General features: G+C 44.1%; 1 protein-coding gene across 2 annotated transcripts in view; it reads left to right on the forward strand.

Moving 5' to 3' along the window:
- The window catches only part of Pstpip2 (proline-serine-threonine phosphatase interacting protein 2), a 97144-nt gene that overhangs the window by 41243 nt on the left and 42248 nt on the right, over window positions 1–13653 (forward strand). For both annotated transcript variants that reach the window (XM_052742626.1, XM_052742625.1), the window contains exon 2: window positions 7360–7460. In XM_052742626.1, coding sequence (XP_052598586.1) covers window positions 7360–7460 — 101 coding nt within the window. The remainder of the gene's footprint in view (window positions 1–7359; window positions 7461–13653) is intronic.

Genomic DNA, 13653 nt, shown 5'->3' on the forward strand with positions numbered 1-13653 from the left:
CAGTACTATATAAACCTGGTGTGATGACTGTAATCCAGTACTATATAAACCTGGTGTGATGACTGTAATCCAGTACTATATAAACCTGGTGTGATGACTGTAATACAGTACTATATAAACCAGGTGTGATGGCTGGAATCCCAGTACTGTATAAACCAGGTGTGATGACTGTAATCCAGTACTATATAAACCTGGTGTGATGACTGTAATCCAGTACTATATAAACCTGGTGTGATGGCTGTAATCCAGTACTATATAAACCAGGTGTGATGACTGTAATCCAGTACTATATAAACCAGGTGTGATGACTGGAATCCAGTACTATATAAACCAGGTGTGATGACTGTAATCCAGTACTATATAAACCTGGTGTGATGGCTGGAATCCAGTACTATATAAACCTGGTGTGATGGCTGTAATCCAGTACTATATAAACCTGGTGTGATGACTGTAATCCAGTACTATATAAACCTGGTGTGATGACTGTAATCCCTGTACTATATAAACCTGGTGTGATGGCTGTAATACAGTACTATATAAACCTGGTGTGATGGCTGGAATCCCAGTACTATATAAACCTGGTGTGATGGCTGTAATCCAGTACTATATAAACCTGGTGTGATGACTGTAATCCAGTACTATATAAACCTGGTGTGATGGCTGGAATCCAGTACTATATAAACCTGGTGTGATGGCTGGAATCCCAGTACCATATAAACCAGGTGTGATGACTGTAATCCCAGTACTATATAAACCTGGTGTGATGGCTGTAATCCCAGTACCATATAAACCAGGTGTGATGACTGTAATCCCAGTACTATATAAACCAGGTGTGATGACTGTAATCCCAGTACCATATAAACCTGGTGTGATGGCTGTAATCCCAGTACCATATAAACCAGGTGTGATGACTGTAATCCCTGTACTATATAAACCTGGTGTGATGACTGTAATCCAGTACTATATAAACCTGTGATGGCTGGAATCCCAGTACTATATAAACCTGGTGTGATGACTGTAATCCCAGTACCATATAAACCAGTATTATATAAACCAGGTGTGATGGTAACCCAGTGTGTGATGACTGTAATCCAGTACTATATAAACCCTGGTGTGATGACTGTAATCCAGTACTATATAAACCTGGTGTGATGACTGGAATCCAGTACTATATAAACCTGGTGTGATGACTGTAATCCCTATATAAACCTGGTGTGATGACTGGAATCCCAGTACCATATAAACCTGGTGTGGTGGCTGTAATCCAGTACTATATAAACCTGGTGTGATGGCTGTAATCCAGTACTATATAAACCGGTGTGATGACTGTAATCCAGTACTATATAAACCTGGTGTGATGGCTGTAATCCAGTACTATATAAACCTGGTGTGATGGCTGTAATCCAGTACTATATAAACCAGGTGTGATGGCTGTAATACAGTACTATATAAACCTGGTGTGATGGCTGTAATCCAGTACTATATAAACCTGGTGTGATGACTGTAATCCAGTACTATATAAACCTGGTGTGATGACTGTAATCCAGTACTATATAAACCAGGTGTGATGGCTGGAATCCCAGTACTATATAAACCTGGTGTGATGACTGTAATCCCAGTACTGTATAAACCAGGTGTGATGACTGTAATCCAGTATTATATAAACCAGGTGTGATGACTGTAACCCAGTACTATATAAACCTGGTGTGATGACTGTAATCCAGTACTATATAAACCTGGTGTGATGACTGTAATCCAGTACTATATAAACCTGGTGTGATGACTGGAATCCAGTACTATATAAACCTGGTGTGATGACTGTAATCCAGTACTATATAAACCTGGTGTGATGACTGGAATCCCAGTACCATATAAACCTGGTGTGGTGGCTGTAATCCAGTACTATATAAACCTGGTGTGATGGCTGTAATCCAGTACTATATAAACCAGGTGTGATGGCTGGAATCCCAGTACTATATAAACCAGGTGTGATGGCTGTAATCCAGTACTATATAAACCTGGTGTGATGACTGTAATCCAGTACTATATAAACCTGGTGTGATGGCTGTAATACAGTACTATATAAACCTGGTGTGATGGCTGGAATCCAGTACTATATAAACCTGGTGTGATGGCTGTAATACAGTACTATATAAACCAGGTGTGATGACTGTAATCCAGTACTGTATAAACCAGGTGTGATGACTGTAATCCAGTACTATATAAACCTGGTGTGATGACTGTAATCCAGTACTATATAAACCTGGTGTGATGACTGGAATCCCAGTACCATATAAACCAGGTGTGATGACTGTAATCCCAGTACTATATAAACCAGGTGTGATGGCTGGAATCCCAGTACTGTATAAACCAGGTGTGATGACTGTAATCCAGTACTATATAAACCTGGTGTGATGACTGTAATCCAGTACTATATAAACCAGGTGTGATGGCTGGAATCCCAGTACTATATAAACCTGGTGTGATGGCTGGAATCCCAGTACTATATAAACCAGGTGTGATGGCTGGAATCCCAGTACTGTATAAACCAGGTGTGATGACTGTAATCCAGTACTATATAAACCAGGTGTGATGGCTGGAATCCCAGTACTATATAAACCAGGTGTGATGACTGTAATCCAGTACTATATAAACCAGGTGTGATGACTGTAATCCAGTACTATATAAACCAGGTGTGATGACTGTAATCCAGTACTATATAAACCTGGTGTGATGGCTGTAATCCAGTACTATATAAACCTGGTGTGGTGGCTGTAATCCAGTACTATATAAACCTGGTGTGGTGGCTGTAATCCAGTACTATATAAACCAGGTGTGATGGCTGGAATCCCAGTACTATATAAACCAGGTGTGATGGCTGGAATCCCAGTACTATATAAACCTGGTGTGATGGCTGTAACCCAGTACTATATAAACCTGGTGTGATGGCTGTAATCCAGTACTATATAAACCTGGTGTGATGGCTGGAATCCCAGTACTATATAAACCTGGTGTGATGGCTGGAATCCAGTACTATATAAACCAGGTGTGATGGCTGGAATCCCAGTACTGTATAAACCAGGTGTGATGACTGGAATCCAGTACTATATAAACCTGGTGTGATGGCTGGAATCCCAGTACCATATAAACCAGGTGTGATGGCTGGAATCCCAGTACTATATAAACCTGGTGTGATGGCTGGAATCCCAGTACCATATAAACCTGGTGTGGTGGCTGTAATCCAGTACTATATAAACCTGGTGTGATGGCTGGAATCCCAGTACTATATAAACCAGGTGTGATGACTGGAATCCCAGTACCATATAAACCAGGTGTGATGGCTGTAACCCAGTACTATATAAACCTGGTGTGATGACTGGAATCCCAGTACCATATAAACCAGGTGTGATGGCTGGAATCCCAGTACTATATAAACCTGGTGTGATGACTGGAATCCCAGTACCATATAAACCAGGTGTGATGGCTGTAACCCAGTACTATATAAACCTGGTGTGATGACTGGAATCCCAGTACCATATAAACCAGGTGTGATGGCTGGAATCCCAGTACTATATAAACCTGGTGTGATGACTGGAATCCCAGTACTATATAAACCAGGTGTGATGACTGGAATCCCAGTACCATATAAACCAGGTGTGATGGCTGTAACCCAGTACTATATAAACCTGGTGTGATGACTGGAATCCCAGTACCATATAAACCAGGTGTGATGGCTGGAATCCCAGTACTATATAAACCTGGTGTGATGACTGGAATCCCAGTACCATATAAACCGGGTGTGATGGCTGTAACCCAGTACTATATAAACCTGGTGTGATGACTGGAATCCCAGTACCATATAAACCAGGTGTGATGGCTGGAATCCCAGTACTATATAAACCTGGTGTGATGACTGTAATCCCAGTACTATATAAACCAGGTGTGATGGCTGGAATCCCAGTACTGTATAAACCAGGTGTGATGACTGTAATCCAGTACTATATAAACCTGGTGTGATGGCTGGAATCCCAGTACTATATAAACCTGGTGTGATGGCTGGAATCCCAGTACTATATAAACCAGGTGTGATGGCTGGAATCCCAGTACTGTATAAACCAGGTGTGATGACTGTAATCCCAGTACCATATAAACCTGGTGTGGTGACTGGAATCCCAGTACCATATAAACCTGGTGTGGTGGCTGTAATCCCAGCATTTGGGAGGTTGAGGCAGAAAGATCAGAAGTTGAGGGCCATACTTGGCTATGATGTAGTAAATTAGATCAATCAGTTTTATGAGACCTGGTCTCAAAAGAAAGAAAGAAAACAAAAAAACAAAACAAAATAAAAAGATAGCTCATGACACAAAACAGTATATGCTGATAGCCGAGCGACAGTAAACACTCCGAGGACAGTAAATTCTTCCAGGAAGATGCCGTTCAGAGAAGAAATGGGATTTGAACGGGCTCTGAAGCAGAGGTAGGATTTAAGTGAAGAAGGAAGACATACCCTTCCCACTAAAGGAATAGTATTCAGAAAGGTCTTGGGGTAGCAATGTGCATTGTTCCTCCTGGAGATGGGAGAGGAGACCCTTGTGGGAGAGGCTAGGAGAGGGGAGGTGTGGATTTGCATAGAAGCCTCTGATTCTGACTCTGAGGATTAGGGTCAAGGGTTTGTCATTCCCACTTCTAATGGCAGATAGCGATGTTGTCTTAAAAATTTCTCCTTTATTTTGCTATTTATATATTTACATTTATTTTAAAAATTGTTTTTAATGTGTGTGTGTGTGCAAGCAAGTAACCTCCGAGCTATCCCCCTAGTCCCACTAGCTATGTTTTTATTTCTGCCAACCTTCTCCTCCTTCCCTTCTCTCCCCTTCTCTGTCCCTCCGCTCCTCCCCCCTTCTCTGTCCCTCCGCTCCTCCCCCCTTCTCTGTCCCTCCGCTCCTCCCCCTTCTCTGTCCCTCCGCTCCTCCCCCCTTCTCTGTCCTCCGCTCCTCCCCCGTCTCTGTCTTTGTGGACACGCAGGTGCAGGTGTGTATAGAGGCCGGCGGCCAGCCTCTGGCGGTCTCCCTCAGGAGCTGTCTACCTTGTTTTTTGAGACAATCTCTCGCTGGATGGTCTCTCACTGGAGCTTGCTGAGTAGTCTAGGCTTGCTAGCCAGCAAGCTCCACCAGGGAGCTGCTTGTCTCTGCCTCCCCAGGGCTGGGATTATGAGCACGCGCTGCGACCCCTAACTTTTATGTGGGTGCCTGGACCGAACTCCGTGCTTGACACTTTGGTGTGAAGCGGGGGTTTTGCCCACTGAGCTCTCTCCCTTGGTGCCGGGTGTCTTGCTGTATCTTGGGCTGAGTGTGCATTCCTCTGTGTGGCTTCGCCCTCCCGCTCTTATTTCCGTCCTTCAGGTTAGTGCTCATGCCCTCCGCCACTGTGGACCTGGTGCTAGGTGCTTTGCTTTTTCTGAGAATTTCTTTTCTTAGTTATTTCTTACTGGCATTCCTTTCTTCACTGATTCAGAGTGACTGGGCGGCCGCTCTGTTTTGTTTTTGAGACTGGCAGCTGGGAGGCCTGTGTTTTCAGGAAACTCTGTTCTAGCTTTCTTGCCCCACCAGACCTAAACTATCTGTGTTGTTAATTAAGAAGAGGGAAACCACCTCCCTGATGTCATAGAACAGAGAAGTCTAGCATTCTTGATGCGTAGGAACGGAGACATCTGTCTACAAAATGACTTTGACAATGAGCCTTTACATGCCTTTGTTCACTTCCCTGGGGGCTTTGCTTCCTTGTTCTGTTCTTATGTATTTGGGTGGGAGACATCTCACCCTGCACATTTCTGCTGTAGGCCCCTGAGGTGCATGACATCAAGGGAGGTTTATCTGTGAGGGGTGCAGGGGTGGTGACAGTGTTGCATGAAGCTCTAGGCACGTTCAATAGAGTTGGGACAGAAATCTGTGTGAGCAGTGGGGAGCACCAAATTCTGAGAATTTAGAAGAGGGAACTGGGCTACCCAGAAAAGACTCCCAGAACACGTGAGAGTTGAAAGACTGGCTTTGGATTTTGCAAAGGATAATGTAAATACTGTATTGAAGAGGGGGTAGTGAGGTTGCTAATTAAAAATTGAATATTCTTTTCCCCAAACTGGGGTCAGGAACCATGTGCAGCAGTGCTGGCCCAGACTCCATTCATGATCCTGTCGGGCCAGTGACCGCTTTCTTCCACTCTGGGCCTTGCCTTCTCACTCTTCCTTGTGGTTCAGGACCGCTTCCCTCTTGTGGCTATTCCACAGTTCTTCAAGAGGGCTAACTGGCTGTGGGAGGAGATGTCAGGGTCTTTGGTGGCAGGATTAAGGACAAACTGAATGTTGTTTAGCCCCTGATTAAAATGGGCCTGTAGCCTCTCTCTCTCTCTCCCTCTCTCTCTCTCCCTCTCTCTCTCTCTCTCTCTCTCTCTCTCTCTCTCTCTCTCTCTCTCCCCCCCCCCCCCACTTGGTCCTACATATGGGTACTTCATTTTAGTTTTGAGAGGAGCTGCTTCTCTGTGCTTGACTGCCTCCTCAGACTTATGGGACAAGAGTAGGGGCCAAATTTGGTAGATTCTCCAGGGAATGCCATGGACCAGGAAGAGACTATTGGCACATCACAGATTTTCCCTGCGATGTCATGCTCTTGTTGGGTAATTGCCAGATCTTCAGATTGTATTTACTAATGCAATTAAAAATTAAACAGGAAGTAGACTCAGACACTGGGCCGTATCTTGAGCATAGGAAATCTCAAAGCCCATCCCCACAGTGACACATTTCTTCCAACAAGGCCACACCTACTCCACAAAGCCATACCTCTTAAGAATGCCACTCCCTATGAGATTATGGGGGCTAATTACATTCAAATTACCATACTCTGTGTAGTCCTGGCTATGCTGGAATTTACTCTGTAGACTAGGCTGGCCTCAAACTCACAGAGATCCACCTGCCTCCCAAGTGCTGGGATTAAAGGCATGCACTACCACCACCTGGTAGCCCGAGGCAGTTTCTGACAAGCGATTTGAAGGAGCACACAACACCCTGTCTCTCCTGTCCTGATTTAGGTGTGAATGGAGGCCTAGAGAGGGACTTGAGTCTGCCTCACCCCTCATCCTTAAGCCTCTCATTCCTCTGTCTTGTCCCTTCTGTTTGGTGGCTCTTCAGTTTCACCATTTTAACTATTTTCCCCAGCTGTTCATTTTTACTTCTTTTCTGATTTCTCTTGGGTCACATCTTTGTAAAAATGATTCAGTGAAAGTCCCATTGCGGGCTTCCTGCCCCTTCTGCCCCATGCCTTCTTCATGCTGATTCCTAGTCTGATGCTATGCTGTTCATTCCTCCAGAGCACGGACATTCTCAGCACTGTCGGCTACGACAGCATCATCCAGCATCTGAACAATGGCCGCAAGAACTGCAAAGAATTTGAAGAGTTTTTAAAAGAAAGGTAAGATGCTCAGGCCTTCAACATGCCCCACCCCCATCCCAGACCGGGAATCACTCATTTTCTCTTGTCTTTCTTTTTTAGAAAGTTATTTCTTGTTAGTATGTGGCCATGCACATGCTACAGTGTGTACGGGGGAGTCAGGGGACAACTTTGTGCAGTTGGCTTTCTCCTTCTACCTACCTTTACATGGCTTCTGGGGATTGAACTCTGGCTGGCGGGCTTGCCCCCCAAGCACTTCTCCCTTGTTTACCAGTTCTGAAGACTCTCTGCTACAGGGTATGAATCGATCCCAAGAAGTAACTGATATTATTCTAGAATTAATATTAATATGCCTTCTCAGTGAGAAATCACTCTGCATACTTAATAGATTAATAGAGGGGGAAAAGCTTTTTCAGCATAGCATGTGTCCAGCTCTGGCTAATGCTCATAGAGGAGCAGGCCATGAATAGATGGTTTTAGTAACACACACACCTTAGGCTTGTGCATTCCACACACACTGTCATCCTTACATTTAGGTCCAGTTCCAGGTCACACTTTGAATGATTTAAACAGAGTCACGAGACTGCAAGTCTGGCCGCTTGGGCAGATGGGAGATTTACACAGCAAAGATATTGCCAGAATTATTTAAGTATAGCAGTGTTGTACTTATAGTTGTTACCTGGGGTTGTCTTGCCCACTGGGAAGAATTATGCTTTTCTGGAGAAGAGCACAGGGGACTTACTGGCAGGCCAGGACCTAATGATGGTTGTGAGTCTGTGCAGCCCCCTTGAGCCACCCTTAAAGTCATGCTCTTTGATATGGAGATGAGCCTCATGGCCATTTGTAATTCAGAGTTTTCTCCTTTTGTTATGGGAATGGATCCTAATTGGGGCTCCGTCTTGGTAAACAAACATCAGCATCCTAGCATCCTAACTTTCACTGATCTCAAACAGACCTGGTTAGCATTCTTCTTATCTTTGGTGTATTTTGGAGGCAGTGGCCCCCTTAGCTAAATTCTACTTTGGGTGACTTAATGTTTTAGTGACTTAAGCAAATCTATCGGTAAACCTTTATAAGCATCAGTTCTGACACTCAAGTTTCTTCTACATCAGTGCCAGTTCTAAAGTTCCCAGGAGCCAATTTGAAAAATAAGATTTATAAATGTGACAGCACATAGAATGCAGGAAGCACACAAACTCTATTAAGAAGCGTGATATCAGTGACACTGAAGAGGCAGGTTAAGAATCGGCAAAATACACCCAGTGGTGGCTGTGTATGCCTTTAATCCCAGCATTAGAGGCAGGAGGATGTCTCTGAGTTCAAGACCAGCCTGGTTTACAGAGCGAGCTCCAGGACAGCCAGGCTACACAGTGAAACCCTGTCTCGAACCTCCCCCCACCCTACCAAAAGGAAGAGGAATTGACAAAATAGTCCAGCAGTGGTGATGGTATACACGCCTTTAATCCAACACTCAGGAGGCAGAGGCAAGCAGATCTCTGTGAGTTTGAGGCCAGCCTATTCTACATAGTGATTTTTCAGGACAGCCAAGAGCTATATAGTTGAGACCCTGTCTTGGAAGAAAAAAAAAAAAAGGAATTAGAAATCGGCAAGAATCAATAAACAAACAACTGAAACAACCAAATTCTGGGGTAGCTTCATGTGAGAGGGGATCCTTGCAGGGCTCTGGCAGGAAAGGTGGCTCTGACAGGTGTGGGAGACAGGCAGTCTTGGAGGTGGCAGCAAGCAGCCCCAGGTGGTAAGAGGAAGGCAGGACCTCATTCAGACACCAGAAGATGAGGTGACGCCATGGGAGAGGTGGGCGCAGGACCTTGCTGTCTTGGAGGCTCTTGGGAGAACGTGGTTCATGGTTTGTGTAGCTTCTGGCATTGTTAGGAGTCTTTGATGGGTTTCAGCCCTGTACTCCTTACCCTCTTCATTACTACAGGGAGTTCTTGGCTTGTGAGGACACCTGCGATGATGGATTAGGAGCTGACCCTGCTCAAGGGTGCTCTTATCTCAGCTAATTACATCTGTAGTGACCCTATTCCAAAGAAGAGGACAGTCTGAGACAGTGCGGACTAGACTTGGACATGGCAATTTTTAAAAGGGAGACAGCCCATGACATGCAGGTGGAACAGGCAGGAAATTGAGACCTACAAAGGGAAGAACAGGAGAGAAGCATCTAGTTACTTCCTCTTCTTATCCTGCTTCCTTGGTCATTGTTAGGGACATGCATCATTGGCACGTATTCTTTCCAGATGTCATTTTCCTCATCAGTAAAAGGAAGCCATTGGACTCTTGTTCTGTAAAATCTGTGAGCAAAGAATTTAATTTAATTTCCAAAGAAATTAATAACTCAAGGGAGTCACTATTTTGGGAATATGTAGCAAAATGGGCCAAAATAGTAATATCAGGTACTTGGACAAAAGGTTTCATTTTGACTACCTACTCTGACTTTTGGGCTCCCTCGAGCTCCGGGCAGGGAGTCAGTGGAGACTGTTTTCAGGCCTGAGGGAAAGGGCTGCGTCTGATTATGCTGCCTATGAGTTGTTGAAGGAGAGCTGGCACATGGATTATTATTCCTGGTCTGGGAAATTTGGAGGGAGAGATCAAAGTGAGCACGAAGGGCTTTGTGAAGAAGAGTTTCTAGTCAAGCATTGGCTTTTCAGGAAACGAGTGAAACTGGAGCTCGCCGTCACGTTGAAGTGAAATAACGAGAGACAAATATAGCATGCTTCTTCTCGTGCACGGAAACAAGTAAGACCAGGAAGTAGAAGGACCAATAGGGAGGAGGGAGGAGGAAGGGCAAGAAGAGCCAGAAGGGAGGGAAAACACTGCAGAGATACCACAGTTCTGAAACCTGGGATGTTTTACAGCCAACACGAATGAATTCCTGTAGTAAAAAATAAATTAGCCGTTAAAAGTAGAGGAGTAGGACCCCTCTTCTGTGTCTTGCTCTATTTTCTACATTTTCACATGTCCCTGTTGTAGTAACTAGAGTACTGATTTACACACCCACCAGCTGCACTAGGCTGCTCTTCCATTTCAGTCTTTTGGCGTTCCTAGCACCAGAAGGATGCCTGGCATATAACGGATGTTCCAGAAATGACAACTTAGGGGCTGGAGGGATGGCTCAAAGGCTAAGAACACTTGTAGCTCTTGCAGAGGACCAAGGTTTCATTCCCACTATCCACGTGGCTGCTTACAAACATCCATAACTCCAGTTCCAGAGGACCTAATGCCTTTTTTTTTTTTGGCCTGTATGTGTTCTGTACACACATAATACACAGGCATAAACACAGGCAAGCCACTCATACATATCAATTAAAAAATAAATGAATCTTTAAAAGAAGACAAATTCATGAGCAGGAACACTGGGGTGGTTAGTGGGTGATGATCTAGGTAAATGTTTCCCCAGTCAAAGGGGATTTCTACAAAGTCCTGGAGGTTCCTCCCGTGGCCATGGCCTCAGAACCCAGCACTTCCCCTGTGCTTGGGATCTTCCTCTGTATGTCAATGGTGGTTCCCCTGTTTTAGAGTGTGACTCTGGAGTTTCACTTCAGCAAAGCTCTCCCTTTTCTTCAGAGAGCAGACCACTGTGCTTGCTGGGGGTGGGGATTCTGCCCACAGTTGCCTTACTGCTAGACTGCCTCCTGCTGGAGGCCAGGGGGGTTCTCAAGAGCCCTTCAGGAGCAGACAGGAAGGAGGATGGAGGACAAGAGACAGGGATGCTCTGCTAGATTCTGCATGCAAAACACTGGAAGCTGGATGATGGCTCTGGAAGTGCTGATGTTTAGTTATCGCTAGTTTTAATACCGAAGTAAAATAGGGTACTTTCTAAAGCTGGAGAAGAAGTCCTGGGGGGATTGGTTTGGTTTGAGGAGCGATTCCACTTCTAGTGAGAGGAAAAAAAAGATAAGGGCCAGGGCTTAACACAGAAAGGCTCAGAAGATTTGCACTTGGACTTTCAGTGGTAAGCATTTTAAGGTGCAGAGAAAGAGGAAGAGGCCAGACCAGGGATGCAGAGTGACATTGTCAGAGTGAGGAGAGATTCCAGAAGTCTCTTTCCAGCATTGGGCAGCTGTGGGATGCCATTTAAAAAAGACCTCTGCAATCTTGGTGGCTGTGGTGCCTGAGACCTCTTTGAACCATGCTCTTGGGAAACTCAGAGCAAATGCCGTGGGACCTTATGCTGAAACCTGGCCAGAATGCTTCTAGACTGTAGGTGGAAACTTCGATCAGAACTATGCAGTCTTTGGTGAGATGGAAACTTGGTTGGAGCAGAGTCTGCAGGGGAATGTCGATGGACCCAAGTTCCAAGCAGCAAATTGGACATTGAGATGGACTACACTGGGATAGGCCAGCACTGATAGCTGGACTCCTGAAGGGTTGTCCATAGGTGTGACCTTACAAAGGGATGTCTAGAGGTGTGACAGTCCTCTGTGAGCCAGAGAAAAAACAGGTAGACTAGCAAGCCGGCTGGACTGCATCAGACTCCATCCTGTACTTGGCTTTCTCCTCTTTCCTTAGTCTTCCTTATTTAACACTAGTGTCGGATTAGCAGATAGCTCTGGTCTCCTTTGCTTTTGTCCTCAACCTCCATCTTTTCCTTTTTCAAAGAGCACAGACTTTTCCTGGTTTGTAGGGATTCAGTGTCTCAGTCTCCTGAGATCTGGATGGTTGTAGATTATCTGGGTGTATGAGTTTACTGATTGATGTCTTTTCATTTTACTTTTAGCCAAAACTGACTCATCCCTCCTGCTGTTCCCTCTTTTATTCATATTTATCCTCTTCCCCCCATCACTAATCACTAGTCTTACTCTGTTTTTGACCCCACTTTACAAAGTGGTTAACATATCACTCTACACAGTATTATCAGTGCTCCTTTACTTCCTAAAATGATTGGCATTTAAGGGGTGTTGTGTTTCTTTTTTTAATTTGACTATTATTGGATTTTCATAGCAGGCATACCCTTTGGTAATGATCCTTTTGAAGACAGTATTCTAATTTCAGGGGAGCACTGGAGATTGAGCCTGCGGTCCTAGACACCAGTCCAGCAGACAAAAATGGCACTTCAGCCTTACTGAAATCTAGTTCTTGTTGAATGTTAAAAACACTTCCCGTGAAAGAATCAGGGACACTTGAAAAGACCCAAATTGAAAATAACCCAAACACAGATGTACAAGTCCCAATGCAAAAGTATAAGAAATGTAAAAACCAAGACAACGTGACTTCTCTAAAGTTAGTAATACCAGTAGTAATGGCCTCTAGTAAGAGTGAACTAGACAAAATCAAAGACAAAAAATTCAAAAGGATACTTGTAAGTATGTTCAAACAGATCAAAGAGGCCATAAATTTCTGAATGAATTCCAAGAGAACACAAATACTGAATAGAATAACATCATCAGTATAAGATATGAAAATAGAAGTCCGTAGAGACAGAAAGGCTGAAGAAAGCCAAGTGGAATATTGGAAATGAAAAATTCAGTAAGTCAAATAAAAAGCTCTATGGAAAGGCTCACCAATGAAATGGATCATGGGGAGGACAGAATATCAGTGCTTAAAGACAAGGTAGAGGAATTTCATCATTCACACTGTTAAAAAGTATAAATTCACAAGAAGGTATGAACAGAACATTTGAAATCTATGGGACACTCTGAAAAGACTAAATCTACAAATTATGGGCATAGAAGAAAGAGAAGTTCATACTAAAAGCATAGAAAATATTTTCAATGAAGTCATAGCAGGAAATTCCCCAAATCTAGGGAAAGAGGTTCCCACCTAGGTACAAGTGTCAGTTAAAAGGCCAAAGACCAGAAAAAAAACAAAACAAAACAAAAAACAAAAAACTCCTCATGTTAAATTGTAGTCAAAACAGTAAATAGACAGAACAAAGAATTCATATTGAAATCTGCATGAGAGAAACACCAGCTTACATATAAAACTAGGCTCACACAAGAGATTTCTGTGGTGATATACTATGTACCCTAATAAAATCTGCCTGAAGATCAGAGAACAGAACAAGCCACTAGATTAAACACAGAGGGCAGGCAGTGGTGGCACCATCCTTTAATCCCAGGAAGTAATGGCTGGGTGGAGAAAGGCATATAAAGTGTGAGGAGACAGGAACTAAAGGCTTTTCAGCAGAAGCGTCCCTTTCAGCTAGAGGCTTTTTCAGCTGGAGCCTTTCAGGTGAGGACACAGAGGATTTCAG

This window comes from Peromyscus californicus, unplaced genomic scaffold (genome assembly GCF_007827085.1).
Source record: "Peromyscus californicus insignis strain IS unplaced genomic scaffold, ASM782708v3 Scaffold_17__1_contigs__length_78620276, whole genome shotgun sequence".
In the NCBI taxonomy this organism is placed as follows: Eukaryota; Metazoa; Chordata; class Mammalia; order Rodentia; family Cricetidae; genus Peromyscus; species Peromyscus californicus.